This window comes from Neltuma alba, unplaced genomic scaffold (genome assembly GCF_004799145.2).
Source record: "Neltuma alba isolate B1F8T4 unplaced genomic scaffold, ASM479914v2 tig00013479_pilon, whole genome shotgun sequence".
NCBI lineage: Eukaryota > Viridiplantae > Streptophyta > Magnoliopsida > Fabales > Fabaceae > Neltuma > Neltuma alba.
Window position 1 is genome coordinate 173,940 of NW_021637712.1, and position 18,137 is coordinate 192,076.

The following is an 18,137-nucleotide window of genomic DNA, read 5'->3' on the forward strand; positions in this document are numbered from 1 at the left end:
GAAGAAGGGACTTCAGGTATTGACTCTTTTCCTCTCATATAATTATGCAATAATTCTGCATGCCTATTCTTGCCATAGTGCCTATATGCTATAATGAATATATGGTGAATGTTTTGTGATAAACAATTGCTAGCTCGTAGAGCTATACTCAAGTATAGGTATGTGAAATTTGCTTTGCGTTGAGCTTGTAAAGCCGTACTTATAAGTGAGTATGTGAAATTTGCTTTACATTGAACTCGCAGAGTTATACTCAATCATGAGTATGTGACTTTTTTTGGTGTTGATTTAATTGTCATAGCCATGTGCATTGCAAAGCGTGGGATGCATGAGCATCATTAATTATATCTGTTTGCAAAGCTTATAATGTTTGAGCATCGTTGTTTATGCTTGGTTGCAAGTGCTGTTAATATGACTTGTTTTGTATGCATTTCTAAACTTTGTATAATTGTATGATGGATAACGGTTACTACTAAGATTCCTAGAATCTCACATCTTTCTTCTATGATACACAGGGAGGGCAAAAGGCTCTAAAGGCAAGGGAGTAGTTATTGAAGGAGTTTAACATGTTGGTAGCTGAAATGATGAGACAGTTGGTCATCAAGTCTTATTTTGATATTTTAGTTATGTTTTGGTAGCCCTGTGTGGCTAAAGATATGTATATAATTATATGTAACTATGTGAAGTACTTATGAGCTATATATACCTCCATAAAGAGGGAAGTAATAGTTTTTGTAGCTAGTAGGCAAGTGCCATCAGCTCAGATGATTGTATGATTATAGATGGATGTTTAGTTATTATTGTGAATTCAATATTAACTGTCTAGTTCAAAGTTGCTCTTTAATATTTGAGCCAAGAAATTAATTAAATATCTAAATCACTGAACAGATCATTCTGCAAATTGTTTTATAAAGTTTGAAAGTTTTTTTTAGAAATTTCATCTTTGATACAAGATCATACCCTGTGTTTGAGAAAAATATTAAAAAGTAATTTGATGAAAGTATTCTTCTTTCTTAGGACCAAACTTTACTCAGTGGTTCAACAGCTAATTAATTAACCATTTTGATATGGTTATAGTAGATGTTATATCAATGCTATCATTTTTTTATTAATAATTTCCAGGTTAAATGACTAAGAATGTATTTTTTAAATTAAAGAGACTAAATTAAAATATTGTATAACGTTAAATAACTAAATGTATAATTTAGCCTATCATTAATTATTTATAATGCAATAATCTAATAACATCTTGATTATAATTTGGACTCGGTGCTATGTTGATGAAAAAATCATGTTCCGATGCACAATTTCACTAGTTTATAACACCCATTGATGGAAAAATATTGGGTGTTCACTGATCAATCACAACCCGCAAAAAAGGGGGCAAAAAAAACACAGTTGCAGATAATAATTCAAACTGTAAATTTAGAAGTTTTAATTAAAATCAAGACATTCAAATTTGAAAAGTAACTCTCAGCTTATAAATGAGATTCCTATTTGTAACTGTCTAATCGATGTTTACGAATGTCATTCCTCCAATAAATTTGAAGCACAAAAAAAATCACGAGAATGATACATGTTCCACTAATAGCTCTCTAAAGGCTTAATAAAGTAGGTTTGAAATTCTCAAGTGTGTATTATTTGAACTTGCATGTATACCACAGAGAATTCAGAAACTCAAGTACGTTTGTGCAACCTGTTGCACCTAAAAGAACAGATGCAAAAGAAGCTTGCTATAGTCCTTCATAAGGGAATCAAAAGGATAAGATTTTGCACTGGGAACAATCAACCCTTTCAGCTTCTGGTTAGGAGTAAATAGAATGATGCAAGATATAATTAAAAACTTGCACATCAGAAAGGCAATCTTACGGTTAGTTTCATCTGAAAGAATTCATTGCTTGGCTCATAGAAATTAAACAATAGCAAGGGCTCAATTTAAACAAAAATCTTAATATGTCACAACAAAATATATTGGCTAATGGAAGTGCAAATATTACACTAAAAATAACCACAATGCGTCATAGCTAATTAATAGCAAAATTTAAATCAAAGGATGGATATTTCACTGACGGGAAAGAGGGAATTCAGTTTTGTAGCTAGTCATGATGAGCCGGATTAAATTTTGCAATTCAATCATAAGAAAGTAACTTTAAACATAAAACAGAGACCCTCAACTAGATTATATAGGGTAATTGAACAAAGAGAAAATAAGTTTGCTGACAAAAATAGCTTTCAACATAAAACAAATTAGAATTGGGCCATTAAGGAAGAAAGAAGAACGCCATGTTAAGACAAAAATTTCACAATGATAATGGAACAGAGTCAAAATAATTAGCTAAACACATGGCTTAAACAGAACATCAACAATAGTAAGATACACAACTTCAATAACAAACAAACAATAGAGGGTCTCACCCTGTTTCATTTTAACGACCCTTAGAAATCATCTTACGAAGAAGCTTCTCTGCCTCATCATCCTCATTTTTATCAAGAAGATGTCCAATAATAACTGTAAAAGTTGTCGTGTCTAGGACGTAGTCGGTGTCTTCCATTTTATTGTCAAGGAGGGCCTTTGCCTCGTCAAACAAACCCTCTTTACAAAGTCCTTTGATCATAATAGTATAGGACACAGCATTTAGATGCCGACCTTCCATCAAAAGATATTGAAAAATCTCTCTTGCCTTATTTAATCTTCCACTACTGCACAAGCCATCCATGAGAATATTGTAAGTGCGAACCGTAGGTTGAATATTCTTTTCGACAAGATGTTGAAATAATGCAATTCCTCGATCAATATCCTGCCTTTTACATAGTGCATGTATCAAGATATTATAAGTGATTATATTAGGAGGATGACCTCTGTGATGCATCTCATCAAGAAGATCACGAGCAAATGAGATTCTTCCTGCTTTGCACAAGCCGTCAATCAGACAATTATAACTTGCTGTGCTGGGAACCAAATTTCTTGAACGCATTTTCTTAAAGAGATACATGGCCTCATCCAATCTTTTATTCTTACAACACCCATCAATCAAAATGTTATAACTCAACACATCTGGTCTCAAACCATTTTTAGTCATTTTATTAAATACTTCAATTGCTTCCTTTACATAGTTGACCTTACAATATCCACTCATTAAGCTGTTGTAGGAAATGACATCAGGCTTATGACCATACTTCATGATTTTGGCAAACATAACTTGACTTTCTATGATCCTTCCTTCTTTACAAAATGCATCCACGAATGTAGTAAGGGTGGTCACATCCATGTTGATACCTCTTCGAAACATATCATTGAGCAATTCAGTAACTTCTTCCCATTGCTGGATTTTGCAGAATCCATCCACGAGAGTGGTGTATGTGATAGTATCGGGAAATATTCCATTGTCAATCATTTCTGAGAACAAATCAAGTGCCTCTCTCACAAATCCCTCTTTACAAAGACCATCCATGACTGTGCTGTACATAACTACGTCAGCCTTCATTCCAAGTCCAGGCAGCTTCTGGAGTAATTTGACAGCACATCTGGTTTTCCCCACCTTACATAATCCATTGATTATTATGCCGTAACTAATTTCATCCAAAAAATATCCTTTTGCAATTACCTCATCGTGGAAATCCAATGCTTCCCCAATCATGTTGTTGATACAGAGTCCCTTCAATAGTGTAGTTAAAGTTATAGTATTCGGTTGAAAACCCATCTTAAAAATCTTCCCCAATACGGAGAAAGCACAATTCATCTGACCCACGTGGCCGTAACAGTTGATCAAAATAGCTAGAAAAGCTAAAGATGGAGTGAAACCCTTCAACTGCACCTGAGAACAAAGAGAAATAACGGTGGGATAACGCTTCATTTTGGCAATGGCCCCCAACATTTTGTCAATTGCAAAGATGGAGGGAGGGGGACGCTTACAAAGCGTCTGATTGAATGAATCAACCACATCTGTGATGTCGTTAGAATTTGAAGAATGGGAATGTAGGAGGAAGTTGAGACAAAAGGTACGAGGTAAATGGATAAGGAAGCGAGAAGAAGATGATGGAAGAAAGAGAGGAAACTGAAGGAAGGCGTACCTTGTAGCTTGAGAGAGCAACATCTTCACATAGCAAAATGAGATTTCAGCGAGAGACGGCCTTTTGAGGGTCAGTCCGAACTCGGGAGGATGAATCTAGGGGTCTGCGTATGACTTCTCTCCGCTGCGTCCTTTTCTCCGCTGCCCTCCTATACCTAAACCTGCAACGTTTTGGGTGGAAAATAGCGTTCAATGCCTCTTTTTCTTTTTTTTTTTTCTTTTTTTAAATAAGATTCATTATCTTAAAATATTTTTAAAAAACACTTAATATTCTAAAATAATTTTTTTATATACTCAGCACCGTAAAATATTTTTTCAATAACACTCAGTATTTCAAAAATACACTTAGCACTCAGTGTTATTGGAATCCAAAATTATTTAGGATATTACTGAAAAAATATTTTAGGGTGCTTATTATAACAAAAATTATTTTAAAACTCTAAATGCTCCTCCTAGAAAAAAATATTTGAAAGTGTTGAGCATATTTTTAGGATACCGAGTATTACTGAAAATATTATTTTAGGATATGGGGTGTTCTTGAAAAAATAATTTACGATATTGCTAAAAAACACGTGGGAGAAAAAAGCACATGGGTTAGCTTTGAAGTGTTTGGTTTCTTTGGGGCGTTTTTTGGCATCCTAAATTATTCTTTTAATATCTTAAAATAATTTTTGGCAGTCCCATAAACTTTTTTTTTTAAAAATAACATTCAGTATCCTAAAAATATACTCAACACCCTCAAAAGTTTTTTTTAGGAGCATTCAGAGTTTCAAAATAATTTTTTAGTACAATAAGCACCCTAGTACATTTTTCAGTAGTATACTAGTATCCTAAAATAATTTTGGGTTCCAATAACACTAACTGCTGAGTGTATTTTTGAAATACTGAGTGTTATTGAAAAGATATTTTATGGTTCTGAGTATATCAAAAAATTATTTTAAAATATTGAGTGTTTTTTAAAAATATTTTAAGACAATGAATCTTAATTAGAAAAGAAAGGAAGAAGCGTTGAACCCTATTTTCCACCCAAACGTCGTGGTTTTAGGTATAGGAGGGCAGCGGAGAAAAGGACGCAGCGGAGAGAAGCCATACGCGGTCTAGGGCGCCCTTTTCTTTTTGGGAAAATGACAATAAAATACCACTTGAATTTTAAAAAGACAAATAAGGCACCTGAATAAGCAAAATAACAAATAGGGCACTGGGTACCAATCTGGAATTCATATTTTCGCCCAAAAGACCAAAATGTCCTGATGAAATACGGGAAGATAGACGCTGAAAGTGAGAGAAAGGAGAGAAGAAGATCGACGGAGTGAGAGAAAGGAGAGAGGAAGACCGACGCTGATGAAATGCAGAAAGAAGGAAAGAATAATGTTGGAAATGCTATTATCTTACTCCTTCGCATCACCATTCTGTAGAGATTGTTGATTTTGGTTGTGGGAAAGAGGATTTGTAGTGAAAGAGGGAGTGAACCGAAGCTGAAAGATGAAGCGAAAATCAGAAAACTGGCAAGCAATTACGTAACGTAACTGCTGTCATATGCCTGCTGGTTTTTGGTAAATCCCATTACGTGAATGGTAAATTTCACTATACATGTAGTTAATTATGCATTTTACAAAATACATATTGTGATTTACAACTTTTGTAGTGAAAGTGACTACTTTGTTAATGGATTTTGCAACCTGTTTTCAGGAGATAAACAACTTGTTTGTAAAAACTAATAAAAATGACAACTTTTGTAGTCACGTTGAATTAACTGGTTGCAAAAGCCATTTAAGAAGTGGTCATTTTCACTATAAAAGTTGTAAATATCACTGTGTGTTTTGTAAAATTCAGCGTCAAATTTTATTGATTTTTAGAAACAAGTTGCTCATCCCCTGAAAGAGATTGCAAAACTCATTTAAGAAGTGGTAATTTTCACTACAAAGTTGTAAATATCACTCTATGTTTTGTAAAATTCAGCATGGAATTTTATTGGTTTTTAGAAACAAATTGCCAATCCCTTGAAAAGAGGTTGCAAAACTCATTTAAGAAGTGGTAATTTTCACTACAAAAGTTGTAAATATCATTCTATGTTTTGTAAAATTCAGCATGAAATTTTATTGATTTTTAGAAACAAGTTGCCAATCCCTTGAAAAGAGGTTGCAAAACTCATTTAAGAAGTGGTAATTTTCACTACAAAAGTTGTAAATATCATTCTATGTTTTATAAAATTCAGCATGAAATTTTATTGGTTTTTAGAAACAAGTTGCCAATCCCTTGAAAACATGTTACAAAACCCATTGAAGAAGTGATTATTTTCACTACGAAAGTTGTAAATCTCACTATGTGTTTTGTCAAATTTAGTAGGAAATTTTATTAGTTTTTAGAAACAAGCTGCCCATCCCTTGAAAACAAGTTACAAAACCCATTCAATAAGTGGTCATTTTTACTACGGAAGTTGTAAATCCCACTATACGTTTTGTCAAATTTAACGTGAAATTTTATTAGTTTTTACAAATAAGTTGTTTATCTCCTGAAAATAGGTTGCAAAACCCATTAACAAAGTAGTCACTTTCACTACAAAAGTTGTAAATCACAATATGTATTTTGTAAAATCCATAATTAACTACATGTATAGTGAAATTTACCATTCACGTAATGGGATTTACCAAAAACCAGCAGGCATACGACAGCAGTTATGTTTACGTAATTGCTTGCCATTGTTTTCTGATTTTCGCTTCGGTTCACTCCCTCTCTCACTACAAATCCTCTTTCCCACAACCAAAACCCACCAAATCAACAATCTCTACATAATGGTGATGCGAAGGATTTAGTTTCGTCAACTGGAGGGGGTTCGGTTTCGTGGAGTGGAGGGATTGGTTTCATCGAGTAGAGGGATTCGGTTTCACTGAGGGAGGGATTAGTTTCACCGAGTAGATGGATTGGTTTCGTCAAGTGGGGGCAGTTTCTCTTTCGCCGAGTGGGGGGAATTGCTTTCGCTAGGAGGAGGTGATTTCTACCTTTCTCTATCTCCTCAGTTTTCAAACACAATAAGGGCAATTCAGTCTTTAGACCAAAAATCAAAATTCCAGATTGGTACTTGATGCCTTCTTTGTCATTTTGCTTATTCAGGTGCCTTATTTGTCTTTTTGGAATTCAAGTGGTATTTTAGTGTCATTTTCCCTTTCTTTTTTTCAACCTGAACTTGTGAGTTGAATTTCTAATTCCAAAATTTTTGTAAAATGAAAAAACATTTTTAAAAGCTGATTCAAACAGTTTAATGGAATCATGCATTGAATATTGTTTAACTGATATAATCTTCGTTAAGCTATTTAAAAATTAAGATATAAAATTTATTTTTATACATAAATAAAAATTAATTTTATTTAAAAAACCATAAAATAATTGTTATTTTTCTCAATGATAAATAAGGTTCTTAAAAAAATACTACCTCCAATCCTAATTATAAAACCTTGTTCGTAAATTTAAAAATTAAGATACAAATTTTTATTTTTATTACATAAATAAAAATTAATTTTATTTAAAAAAATACCACAAAATACCTGTTATTTTTCTCAACGATAAATAAGGTTTTGAAAAAAAAACTACCTACAGTCCCAATTATAAAACCGCGTTTGTAAATTACAAACAATATCTTATAATTAAAATCTGAGGTATTAATAAATAGGTGGTGCTAATTATTCTTGTAGAGTTTTAAATGTCAAAATTATTTATTTGTTATTTTGAAATTCAACAAGAATTTTCTGTCGTTTTTCTTTTTATCTATTTATATTACTTTCTTGTGCTTTGTAATTTATGTTAAGTAATTGATTATTTTTTAAACTGAAATATCTATTCTAATTAGTTTTTTAGTTGTTTTTCATTGTATATATTTTTAATATTTTTCCTTGATTCTCACTATTCCAATCCCATTTGAATTTGGATGCAATAGAATTTTGAAAAAATTATTCTTATGTTACTTCAATTTTTAACTTATTTAGTCATTTATAACTTGGTTTCTTAAGTATGACTTTGAAAAAATTCAATTAAATTTTAGCTTTTATAATTTGATTTCTTAAATTTTTGACTCGTTTAAAATTAAGTTTTTATGTTATCAAATTTTTTATTAAAAAAATCATCATCCCTCCAACTCATAACTTAATTATTCTACACGTAAAAAAACTTTAATAATGTTATTAAATGCATATATACATTTATAAATTCATCTATTAATACTTGTAAATTTTTTTATTAGTTGTTAATGTAAATCATAACTTGTGAATTTTTATTTAGATGAACAATTGTAATTTGGTGTATAAGAAAAAAGAACAATTGTAATGTTTTCCATCAAACTTAGGGAGCTCTGTTTATTACACATATAAGTTGTTGCATTATATAACATAATGACTTTAATAGATCAATGGTTGTGAGTGTTTGAGAAATTAATTTTGATGATTTCACAAATAATTATTATTTAATAATTTTTGTAGTAAATATTTTTAAAATTAGTTATTATTTTGTCAAGGAATTTAAAAGAAAAGGTTGAGCGGCTCATGACTGATTCGCTGATATAGTTCATGAAGAGGAGAGAATGGAAAAAGCCATTATAGATAGATAATGACATTTTAAAAATTAATTATAAATGCTTCCTTTATTAAACTTTTATAACAGTCATGTTCATTAACAACCAATTGATAAGGCTTACAAATAGAATTTAAGAGTGTTTTTCCCCCAACAAATCGTAAGAGTGTTATATGAAGCAAAATATTAATAAAACAAATCCATCAAATTTACTACAGATTTGAACTAAGCTGAAAATTTTGCATTGCTCATAGTTATATAATCACTTATACTAAATATAGGTTTTGTTTGTGCATCAATTATTATCTTTTAATGAATAACTATATCAATTATTGATATTATTAATTTATTGCCACGATACAATAAAATTATTAATTATTGATTAATATTTAGTTTTCAGATATAAATTATGAGATATTATTATAAATTCAGATTTTGCAAATCCACCTCATTCATTATTGATCATGCCTGTATCAAATTTTTTGTTGAATGGTCATACCATATATTGCTATAATTAATTGTCATTTCTAATAACGTATTAATACTATCAATTATTAATTAATATTATTTTTTTCTAAATATAAACCTTGGGGATGCTGAATATAGATTCAATCTTTGAAAGTTGCATAATTAGTTATTTATAAAGTGGGATAATATAATAATATCTTGATTTTAATTTGGACTTCATAATATGTCGATGAAAAATTCATGTTCCTTGCGCAGTTTCACAAGTTTACAACACCCTTTGATACACCCATTGATGGAAATATATTGGGTGTTCACTGATCAATTTCAAACAGCAAAAACGAAAAAAAAAATTGTTTTTCTTTTAAAGAACTTACTAACAATTAGGATTCAAAAACCTGCAAACAATTTTTTCTAAAAAAAAAATTACATTTAGTTGGTCACGTTGTAAGTAGAAAGAACTAGTCCCTAATAACATAACAAACTAACCCCGGGCCAACTGTCCCACCCATTGAGGTGCCTACAAGCCAGCGAAGGGATTAGTTACCGGGTCCGCCGGTGGATACCCTGATGTTTCATTAAAAAAAAAAAACATATCAAACTAATATTTGAATCCCTACTAAGAAATATGTTCATATTTAATGCGCAACTATATCTTAAATATAATTATTTTGAAAAGAATACATGTCATCAATCAAAAAGGAAAAACAAAAAACCAATGCCTAAACTTGTTAATTTCAGATTGTACATTGCCAAAATTATTTTTTTAAAAAAAAATCTGAACCTAATATCAGTTAAGTGACTATGCTAATAATGTATGACCAAGCATTTATCTAATCTAAAACTCAGCAATCTCCAACATGAAGCTAGAAAGTTAATGCCAAATAAATATCGGGATTTGATACACATGAAGTTAAGATCAAAAGCAAGAGAAACTTCATGCCAATGGAAGTAGACAATCTCATTTGAACTTGCATGTATATTATAGAGAATTCCGGAACTCAAGTGTGTTCGTGCAACTTAGTGAACCTTAAAGAACATGTGCAAAAGAAATTTGCTTGCTAAAGTCCTTCATAAGGGAAACAAAAGGATAAGATTTTGCACTTGGAACAATCAACCCTTTAAGCTTCTGGTTAGGAGTACATAGATTGATGCAAGATATAATTAAAAACTTGTACATCAGAACGGCAATTATACAGATAGTTTCGTTTGAAAGAATTCATTACTTGGCTCGTAGAAATTAAACAATAGCAAGGGCTCTCAATTTAAACAACAATCTTAAAATGTCATAGCAAAATATATTGGCTGATGGAAGTGCAAATTTTCCACTAAAACTCTTCAGTCAAGGTAAAAGTTATTAAACCACAATGCGTCATAGCTAATTAATAGCAAAATTTAAATCAAAGGATGGATATTTCACTGACGGGAAAGAGGGAATTCAGTTTTGTAGCTAGTCATGATGAGCCGGATTAAATTTTGCAATTCAATCATAAGAAAGTAACTTTAAACATAAAACAGAGACCCTCAACTAGATTATATAGGGTAATTGAACAAAGAGAAAATAAGTTTGCTGACAAAAATAGCTTTCAACATAAAACAAATTAGAATTGGGCCATTAAGGAAGAAAGAAGAACGCCATGTTAAGACAAAAACTTCACAATGATAATGAAACAGAGTCAAAATAAATTAGCTAAACATATGGCTTAAACAGAACATCAACAGTAGTAAGATACAACAACTTCAATAACAAACAAACAATAGAGGGTCTCACCTTGTTTCATTTAAACGACGACTTAGAAATCATCTTATGAAGAAGCTTCTCTGCCTCATCATCCTCATTTTTATCAATAAGATGTCCAATAATAACTAAAAGTTGGCGTGTCTAGGATGCAGTCGATGTCTTCCATTTTTTTATCAAGGAGGGCCTTTGCCTCGTCAAACAAACCCTCTTTACAAAGTCCTTTGATCATAATAGCATAGGACAGAGCATCTAGATGCCGACCTTCCATCAAAAGATATTGAAAAATCTCTCTTGCCTTATTTAATCTTCCACTAGTGCACAAACCATCCATGAGAATATTGTAAGTGCGAACTGTAGGTTGAATATTCTTTTCGACAATATGTTGAAATAATGCAATTCCTCGATCAATATCCTGCCTTTTACATAATGCATGTATCAAGATATTATAAGTGATTATATTAGGAGGATGACCTCTGTGATGCATCTCAACAAGAAGATCACGAGCAAATGAGATTCTTCCTGCTTTGCAAAAGCCGTCAATCAGACAATTATAACTTGCTATGCTGGGAACCAAATTTCTTGAACGCATTTTCTTAAAGAGATACATGGCCTCATCCAATCTTTTATTCTTACAACACCCATCAATCAAAACGTTATAACTCAACACATTTGGCCTCAAACCACTTTTAATCATTTTATTAAATACTTCAATTGCTTCCTTTACATTATTGACCTTACAATATCCACTCATTAAGCTGTTATAGGAAATGACATTAGGCTTATGACCATACTTCATGATTTTGGCAAACATGACTTGACTTTCTATGATCCTTCCTTCTTTACAAAATGCATCCACGAATGTAGTAAGGGTGGTCACATCCATGTTGATACCTCTTCGAAACATATCATTGAGCAATTCAGTAACTTCTTCCCATTGCTGGATTTTGCAGAATCCATCCACGAGAGTGGTGTATGCAATAGTATCGGGAAATATTCCATTGTCAATCATTTCTGAGAACAAATCAAGTGCCTCTCTCACAAATCCCTCTTTACAAAGACCATCCATGACTGTGCTGTACATAACTACGTCAGCCTTCATTCCAAGTCCAGGCAGCTTCTGGAGTAATTTGACAGCACATCTGGTTTTCCCCACCTTACATAATCCATTGATTATTGTGCCGTAACTAACTTCATCCAAAAAATATCCTTTTGCAATTACCTCATCGTGGAAATCCAATGCTTCCCCAATCATGTTGTTGATACAGAGTCCTTCAATAGTGTAGTTAAAGTTATAGTATTCGGTTGAAAACCCATCTTAAAAATCTTCCCCAATACGGAGAAAGCACAATTCATCTGACCCACGTGGCCGTAACAGTTGATCAAAATAGCTAGAAAAGCTAAAGACGGAGTGAAACCCTTCAACTGCACCTGAGAACAAAGAGAAATAACGGTGGGATAACGCTTCATTTTGGCAATGGCCCCCAACATTTTGTTAATTTCAAAGATGGAGGGAGGGGGACGCTTACAAAGCGTCCGATTGAATGAATCAACCACATCTGTGATGTGTCATTAGAATTTGAAGAATGGGAATGTAGGAGGAAGTTGAGACAAAAGGTATGAGGTAAATGGATAAGGAAGCGAGAAGAAGATGATGGAAGAAAAGAGAGGAAACTGAAGGAAGGCGTACCTTGTAGCTTGAGAGAGCAACATCTTCACATAGCAAAATGAGATTTCAGCGAGAGACGGCCTTTTGAGGGGGAAGTCTGAACTCGGGAGGATGAATCTAGGGCGCCCTTTTCTTTTTGGGAGAATTTCACTGAAGGACCGCAGAATACAATAATGTCAAAGAGCCCCAGAACTTTCTAAAACCTCACTGCAGGACCAAGGGGCCAATCTGATATTAATTTCACAAACGAAATGACGCCATTGCCCCTCATTTTACTTCCTCTGAAATTTGAAAATGAGGCGAAAAAGCGACGGTCAAAAGTCCTCCCGCTCTCTCTCTATGCGAACATGATCCCACTGTGCGAAAACTCTTCCCTCTCCTGCTTTGCGAACGTGCAACCACTCTGGGAAAACTGTAGCGTCTCCCGGTCTGCGGACATGCTACCACTCTGCGAAAAATCTGCCCTCTCCCGACTGCGAACGTGCTACCTCTATGGGAAGATTCTTGCCTCTCGCAATCTGTGAAAAGTGTTCGACGTGGCCCCAAAAATTCCATTAGCTTCAATCTGCGGGTTCGTGGTAGTCACTAGAAGCTGAAGGAGAAGGAGAATAAGAAGAGGCCGACAAAATAGGAAACTCGCAAGGCTATCGACAAAGAAGGAAGAAGCAGGGCGAGAAGAAGTCACTGATTTCCTTTGGTAAGCTTCGCGGTCCCCATTAAATGCAGTAGATTTGTTCGATTCTTCTGTTTTCATGGTAGGTTAAGGAGGAATGACCCACTGAAGGTGGGTGTGTTGGTAACGACATTTAGGTTCTAACCTAGGAATGATTACCAATGTGTCACATAGTGTTCGGTCGTCACCCCTACTGCCTTTTAGCAAATGCTCCTGATTTAGTGAGCGAAGGCTTGTGAGTGTAGCATGAAGAGTTTGTGTGGGAGCTAAGTAAGAAAGTTATTATTATTTAGGAAAAAATTAGTGTTGGTAGTTAACTTTATTGCTATAGTTTGTAGGCATTTTGCAGGAATTAAGAAAAGAATTGGGAGGGGCAAATGTTGTCGTATGGATTAGGCAAATGAGTTTGTTTTGTTTGGTTTATCCTGTTGATTGTTGGAATGTGAGATTTTGTGGGCTAACAATAGGAGTTAGTCAATTGACGTGAAGAATTAGTTGACTAACCAGTTGCATGTGACAACCTCATGTTTGCATATACCTGTCAAGTTAGGCAATTTACATGAAAAATCAATAAATTACTAGCTATGTTTGTTGGAATCTGATCTGTAGTGGCCTCACAAGGAAAATTAGGCAATTGACATGAGGAATTAGGGGTTTATCTAGTTAGCTTCTGTCAAACGGTTTCATGTTTCCAGGAATCTGTCAAGTTAGGCAATTTACATGGAGAATCAGTAAATTACCCACTATGTTTGTGGGAATCTGGTTTGCAGTGGCCTCACAGGGAAAATTAGGCAATTGACATGAGCAATTAGCTGAATTTCCACTTAGCTTCTGTGTAACTACTTGATGTGTGTTGGACTTTGGAAGTTAGGAAATTTACATGAACAATCAGTAAAGTAACAACTTGCAATTCAAAATTTCATGTTTGTTGGCATGTGATCTGTAGTGGGCCTCACAGGAGAAATTAGTCAATTGGCACGAGGATTTAGGGGATTATCAGCTAGCTCCTGTCTAACGGTTTCATATTTCGTAGAATCTGTCAAGTTAGGCAATTTGCATGGAGAATTAGTAAATTACCACTAAGTTTGTGGGAATTTGGTGTGCAGTTACCTCAAAGGGAAAATTAGGCAATTGACACCACCAGTAAGCTGAATTTCCACTTAGCTTATGTGTAACTGTTTGATGCGTGTTGGACTCTGAAAGTTAGGAAATTTACCTCAATAATTAGTTAATTAACCACCTCTATTGCATAATTGCATGTTTGTGGGAATCTGGTTTGCAGTGGCCTCACAGGGAAAATTAGGCAATTGATACGAGCAATTTGCTGAATTTCCACTTAACTTCTGTGTAACTACTTGATGTGTGTTGGACTCTGGAAGTTAGAAAATTTACATGAACAATCAGTAAAGTAACAACTTGCAATTCAAAATTTCATGTTTGTTGGCATGTGATCCGTAGTGGGCCTCACAGGAGAAATTAGTCAATTGACACAAGGATTTAGGGGATTATCCGCCTAGCTCCTGTCTAACGGTTTCATATTTCGTGGAATCTATCAAGTTAGGCAATTTGCATGGAGAATCAGTAAATTACCCACTAAGTTTGTGGGAATTTGGTGTGCAGTTGCCTCATAGGGAAAAATTAGGACATTGACACCACCAGTGAGCTGAATTTCCACTTAGCTTATGTGTAACTGTTGATGCGTGTTGGACTCTGAAAGTTAGGAAATTTACCTCAACAATTAGTTAATTAACCACCTCTGTTGCATAATTGCATGTTTGTGGGAATCTGGTTTGCAGTGGCCTTACAGAGAAAATTAGACAATTGACATGAGCAATTAGCTGAATTTCCACTATTCTTCGGTATAATTGTTTGATCTGTGTTGGAGTGTGAAAGTTAGGAAATTGGCATGAAAAAGTAGTTAATTAACCACCTCTATTGCATAATTTCGTGTTAGTTGGAATCTGATCTTTTATGGCCTGACAATGAATGTTAGCTAATTTACATGAAGAATGGTGTCATTATCCAGTTAACCTGCATGTAACAATTTGATATCCTATCGTATGACAAGTAAAGTTAAGGATTTAACAATAACAATTAGTGTGTATACAATTTTCGGGTTTATGTAACAAGAAATGTTGGATGGTATGAATTTTGAAGTGCTGTTTAATCTACTAACTAATGACTTTGTGATTATTGGATAAAGGAATAAGATGGGAAAAAAAGGATGCACAAGTTACCGGCTGAAAAATATTCAAGGGAGAATATTGGGAGCAAAAGAAGCAGGAGATGCATGGAAATATGAAAGCAATCACAGATGCGCTTCAGCAATTTGGAAGGAGATGAGTGATGCTGACAGGGAGCCTACAGGAAGAAGGAGCAACAACTGATAGAAGAGAAGAAGAAGAAGAAGAAGAAGGAGAAATATGTGTCCCCATTTTCTACTTAGTGCTCCCCTACAAAAATTCAAGGAAGTAGCAAACTTTATAAATGGTAAAGAAAATTTAAAGCGCAAGGTAGAAGAAAGGGGTTTGGTCATCTTCTTGGTATTACTTTGAATAAACTGCCCAGAGATTTATGTCTGGAGTTGATTCATGCATATGACCCCCCAAGTAAACAAATCACCATAAGGGGGAAGACAAAGAAGTAACTGGTACAGATGTTAGGAGGGTTCTTGGGTTACCAGATAAGGGCTCCAAAGTGAAGTTGGATGGCTTCAAGGATGAAGTAAATGAGCTGAAGAAGGACTATACTCCACTGACATATTCTCAAATTGCGGAGAAGATAAAGAGTGATGAAGAAGATGGAAACTTTAAATTCTATTTTGTTCTTTTCACAGTGGGCACTCTTCTTTGTCCCACGGAAGTGCAAGTGTGAGTGAGAAGGTGCTAAAAGTAATGGCCTGCACAGCAAATAACTGGCAAAATTTTTGACTGGGCTTCCTTTGTGCTTGACGAGCTCAGTGAAGAAATTAAACGGTACAATAGGAGCAATAGGAAGGACAGACCGAAAGTGCCAGAATTGTTGGAGGGTGCATCTACTTTTTTATTGGTACTTACATATTTCCTTACAAAATATGCCCTGTTGGATATGGTTTAACCATTAAACTTTAATGTATTATGTAATTTGATTTTTGAGTCATATTTTTTCTTTCTCTATAGTTGTACTTCCTACACAGGTTCCCTCTGCAGGAGGTGAACCAAAAGACAAAGACGCCGTCAGACATTGGGATGATAAGGCTATGAAGAGTAGAATTGACGCGGAAAAGGAGATTTGACATGACATTTTCTACAATCCACCCACTGCTGAAGTGAATGAGTCAACACAACCGGGGAGCAACAGAAGTTTCCATCATCCAGTGAGTAATACCAATGTGGTAATGTCTGTTGGTCAGACTTAATATCTGTTTGATGACATACATTTACAATGTGCAGGACATTAAGGAGTTTTGGTCAATTTCACAACACATTGAACAATGAGATGGCCCAGATTCAAAACTTTGTTTGTGATGAATTAGTCAAGCTGCAAAAAAAAATTCTTAACCGAGGAGGCAATGAAGAAGAGGAAAAGAACACACACTGAGGAGGATGAAAATGAGCGGCCATAACTTGATATGTTATGACTGTGTAAAGGGCGGAGAAACACATGAAAGTAGTGATAAATCGCATGATGATGAACAGCAAGAAGAAGAAGAGGAAGATGAAGACGAGAATGACAATGTGAGAAGATGAAGCTGTAGAAAAGATACTGAAGATGAACAAGTAACTGAAACTGAGAAGGGAAAATGGTGGGCAAAGTAAGTGCAACTACCCATAAGGGGTCAAGTAGACGTAAAACTCCCATAGTTAAATCTCCTTACATGTCTACTTATGGCAGAAAGGTGAAAATGAGTGACAGGGATGCATTTTTATGCTGTGTGTACTGAGTGGTGTCACTAGATGAGGCTCAAGAGTAAGTATAGTCAGTTATTATAGAAAAGACAGCCTGTAAATAATACTACTATGCAACACTGACTACTTATTTTCACTTTCATATTTTGTTGTAGGGTCATGGTAGATATGTTTGGGCATTTGGCAATACGAGCAGACCTACAAGCACTGGGTCCTAGAAGGTGGATAAGCAACAGGGTACGTGCACCTGTTCAATTTACATCAAAGTGGCCATATATGGAATGTGCCACATTTTTAATTTAATTTTCCTACTCCTTTATTCTGCAAATCATGACTCTGATTGCCCACACCTTGAATGCCGACCAACAGGAGAGTGCCTCTGTGGTTAAAAGACACATATTTGATGCAGATTTCACGGTTAGTGTTATCCCCTGTTAATGGATCAATGCTTTAAATTGTGCAATCAAGTTATCAGTACAATTTCTTCACTGACAATTTGTATTGCTGTGCAATTTGCTGTTGTGATAGGCAAGGATGGTGTAGCAACACATAGCATGGCAAGTGGACAAACATCTGAAAGAACTACTCCCCCAACACCTAGGATACAATTTGGCTGAATGTGAATACATTTGGCACCTGTTGTGTTTGCACTGTATTGGTTTTACTTTGTGTTTGAATCGAGTACACTAAAGTTTTATGTGCTGGACTCTCTGCGTGGTAGTGAGGATATAATGAAGCACCAAAAGAAGAAGAAGAATAAGTCTGATCCAGCATTAAAAGGGCAGCAAATGATGGCGCAAACTTTTGTAAGTGTTGTGATTATTCTGCTACTTTTGTGGACAATCGTAGTATCCCCTGTGTGATAATCATTTGTAATTGTGTAGAGGCACATTTCATTGAATATACTGCGGAGAGTGAAGCTTGAGCTGGAGGCTTTGGCCAACCCAAATTCAAACAATGACATGTTGTATCCCACGGTTCATGTTCAAGACAATACGTGAGTCTTTTGTTCACTGTAAGTTATTTGTCATAAATTATAATTTACATAAATAAGCCAACATAATGATGTGTTCATTTT

The 18,137-nt window shown here is 34.4% G+C and overlaps 2 protein-coding genes across 3 annotated transcripts; both read right to left on the reverse strand.

Moving 5' to 3' along the window:
• Positions 1–1,664: 1,664 nt before the first annotated feature.
• On the reverse strand, positions 1,665–3,788 carry LOC114737695 (pentatricopeptide repeat-containing protein At1g12775, mitochondrial-like). 2 transcript variants are annotated; one of them, XM_028925650.1, is made up of 2 exons: positions 2,413–3,788; positions 1,665–1,702 (listed from the first exon to the last, which is right to left on the reverse strand). In XM_028925650.1, the coding sequence occupies exon 1, from the start codon at positions 3,735–3,737 to the stop codon at positions 2,424–2,426; it is 1,314 nt and encodes a 437-aa protein (XP_028781483.1). In that variant the 5' UTR covers positions 3,738–3,788; the 3' UTR covers positions 1,665–1,702; positions 2,413–2,423. The 2 variants fall into 2 exon arrangements, with proteins under 2 accessions (XP_028781483.1, XP_028781484.1); XM_028925651.1 differs by lacking the exon at positions 1,665–1,702 and having other exon boundaries at positions 2,342–2,697; positions 2,855–3,788.
• Positions 3,789–10,936: 7,148 nt separating this feature from the next.
• On the reverse strand, positions 10,937–13,253 carry LOC114737692 (pentatricopeptide repeat-containing protein At3g22470, mitochondrial-like). The gene is made up of 3 exons (XM_028925648.1): positions 13,008–13,253; positions 12,192–12,261; positions 10,937–12,102 (listed from the first exon to the last, which is right to left on the reverse strand). Exons 1-3 carry the CDS (start codon positions 13,251–13,253, stop codon positions 10,937–10,939), a joined length of 1,482 nt encoding a protein of 493 aa, XP_028781481.1.
• Between the last annotated feature and the right edge of the window lie 4,884 nt (positions 13,254–18,137).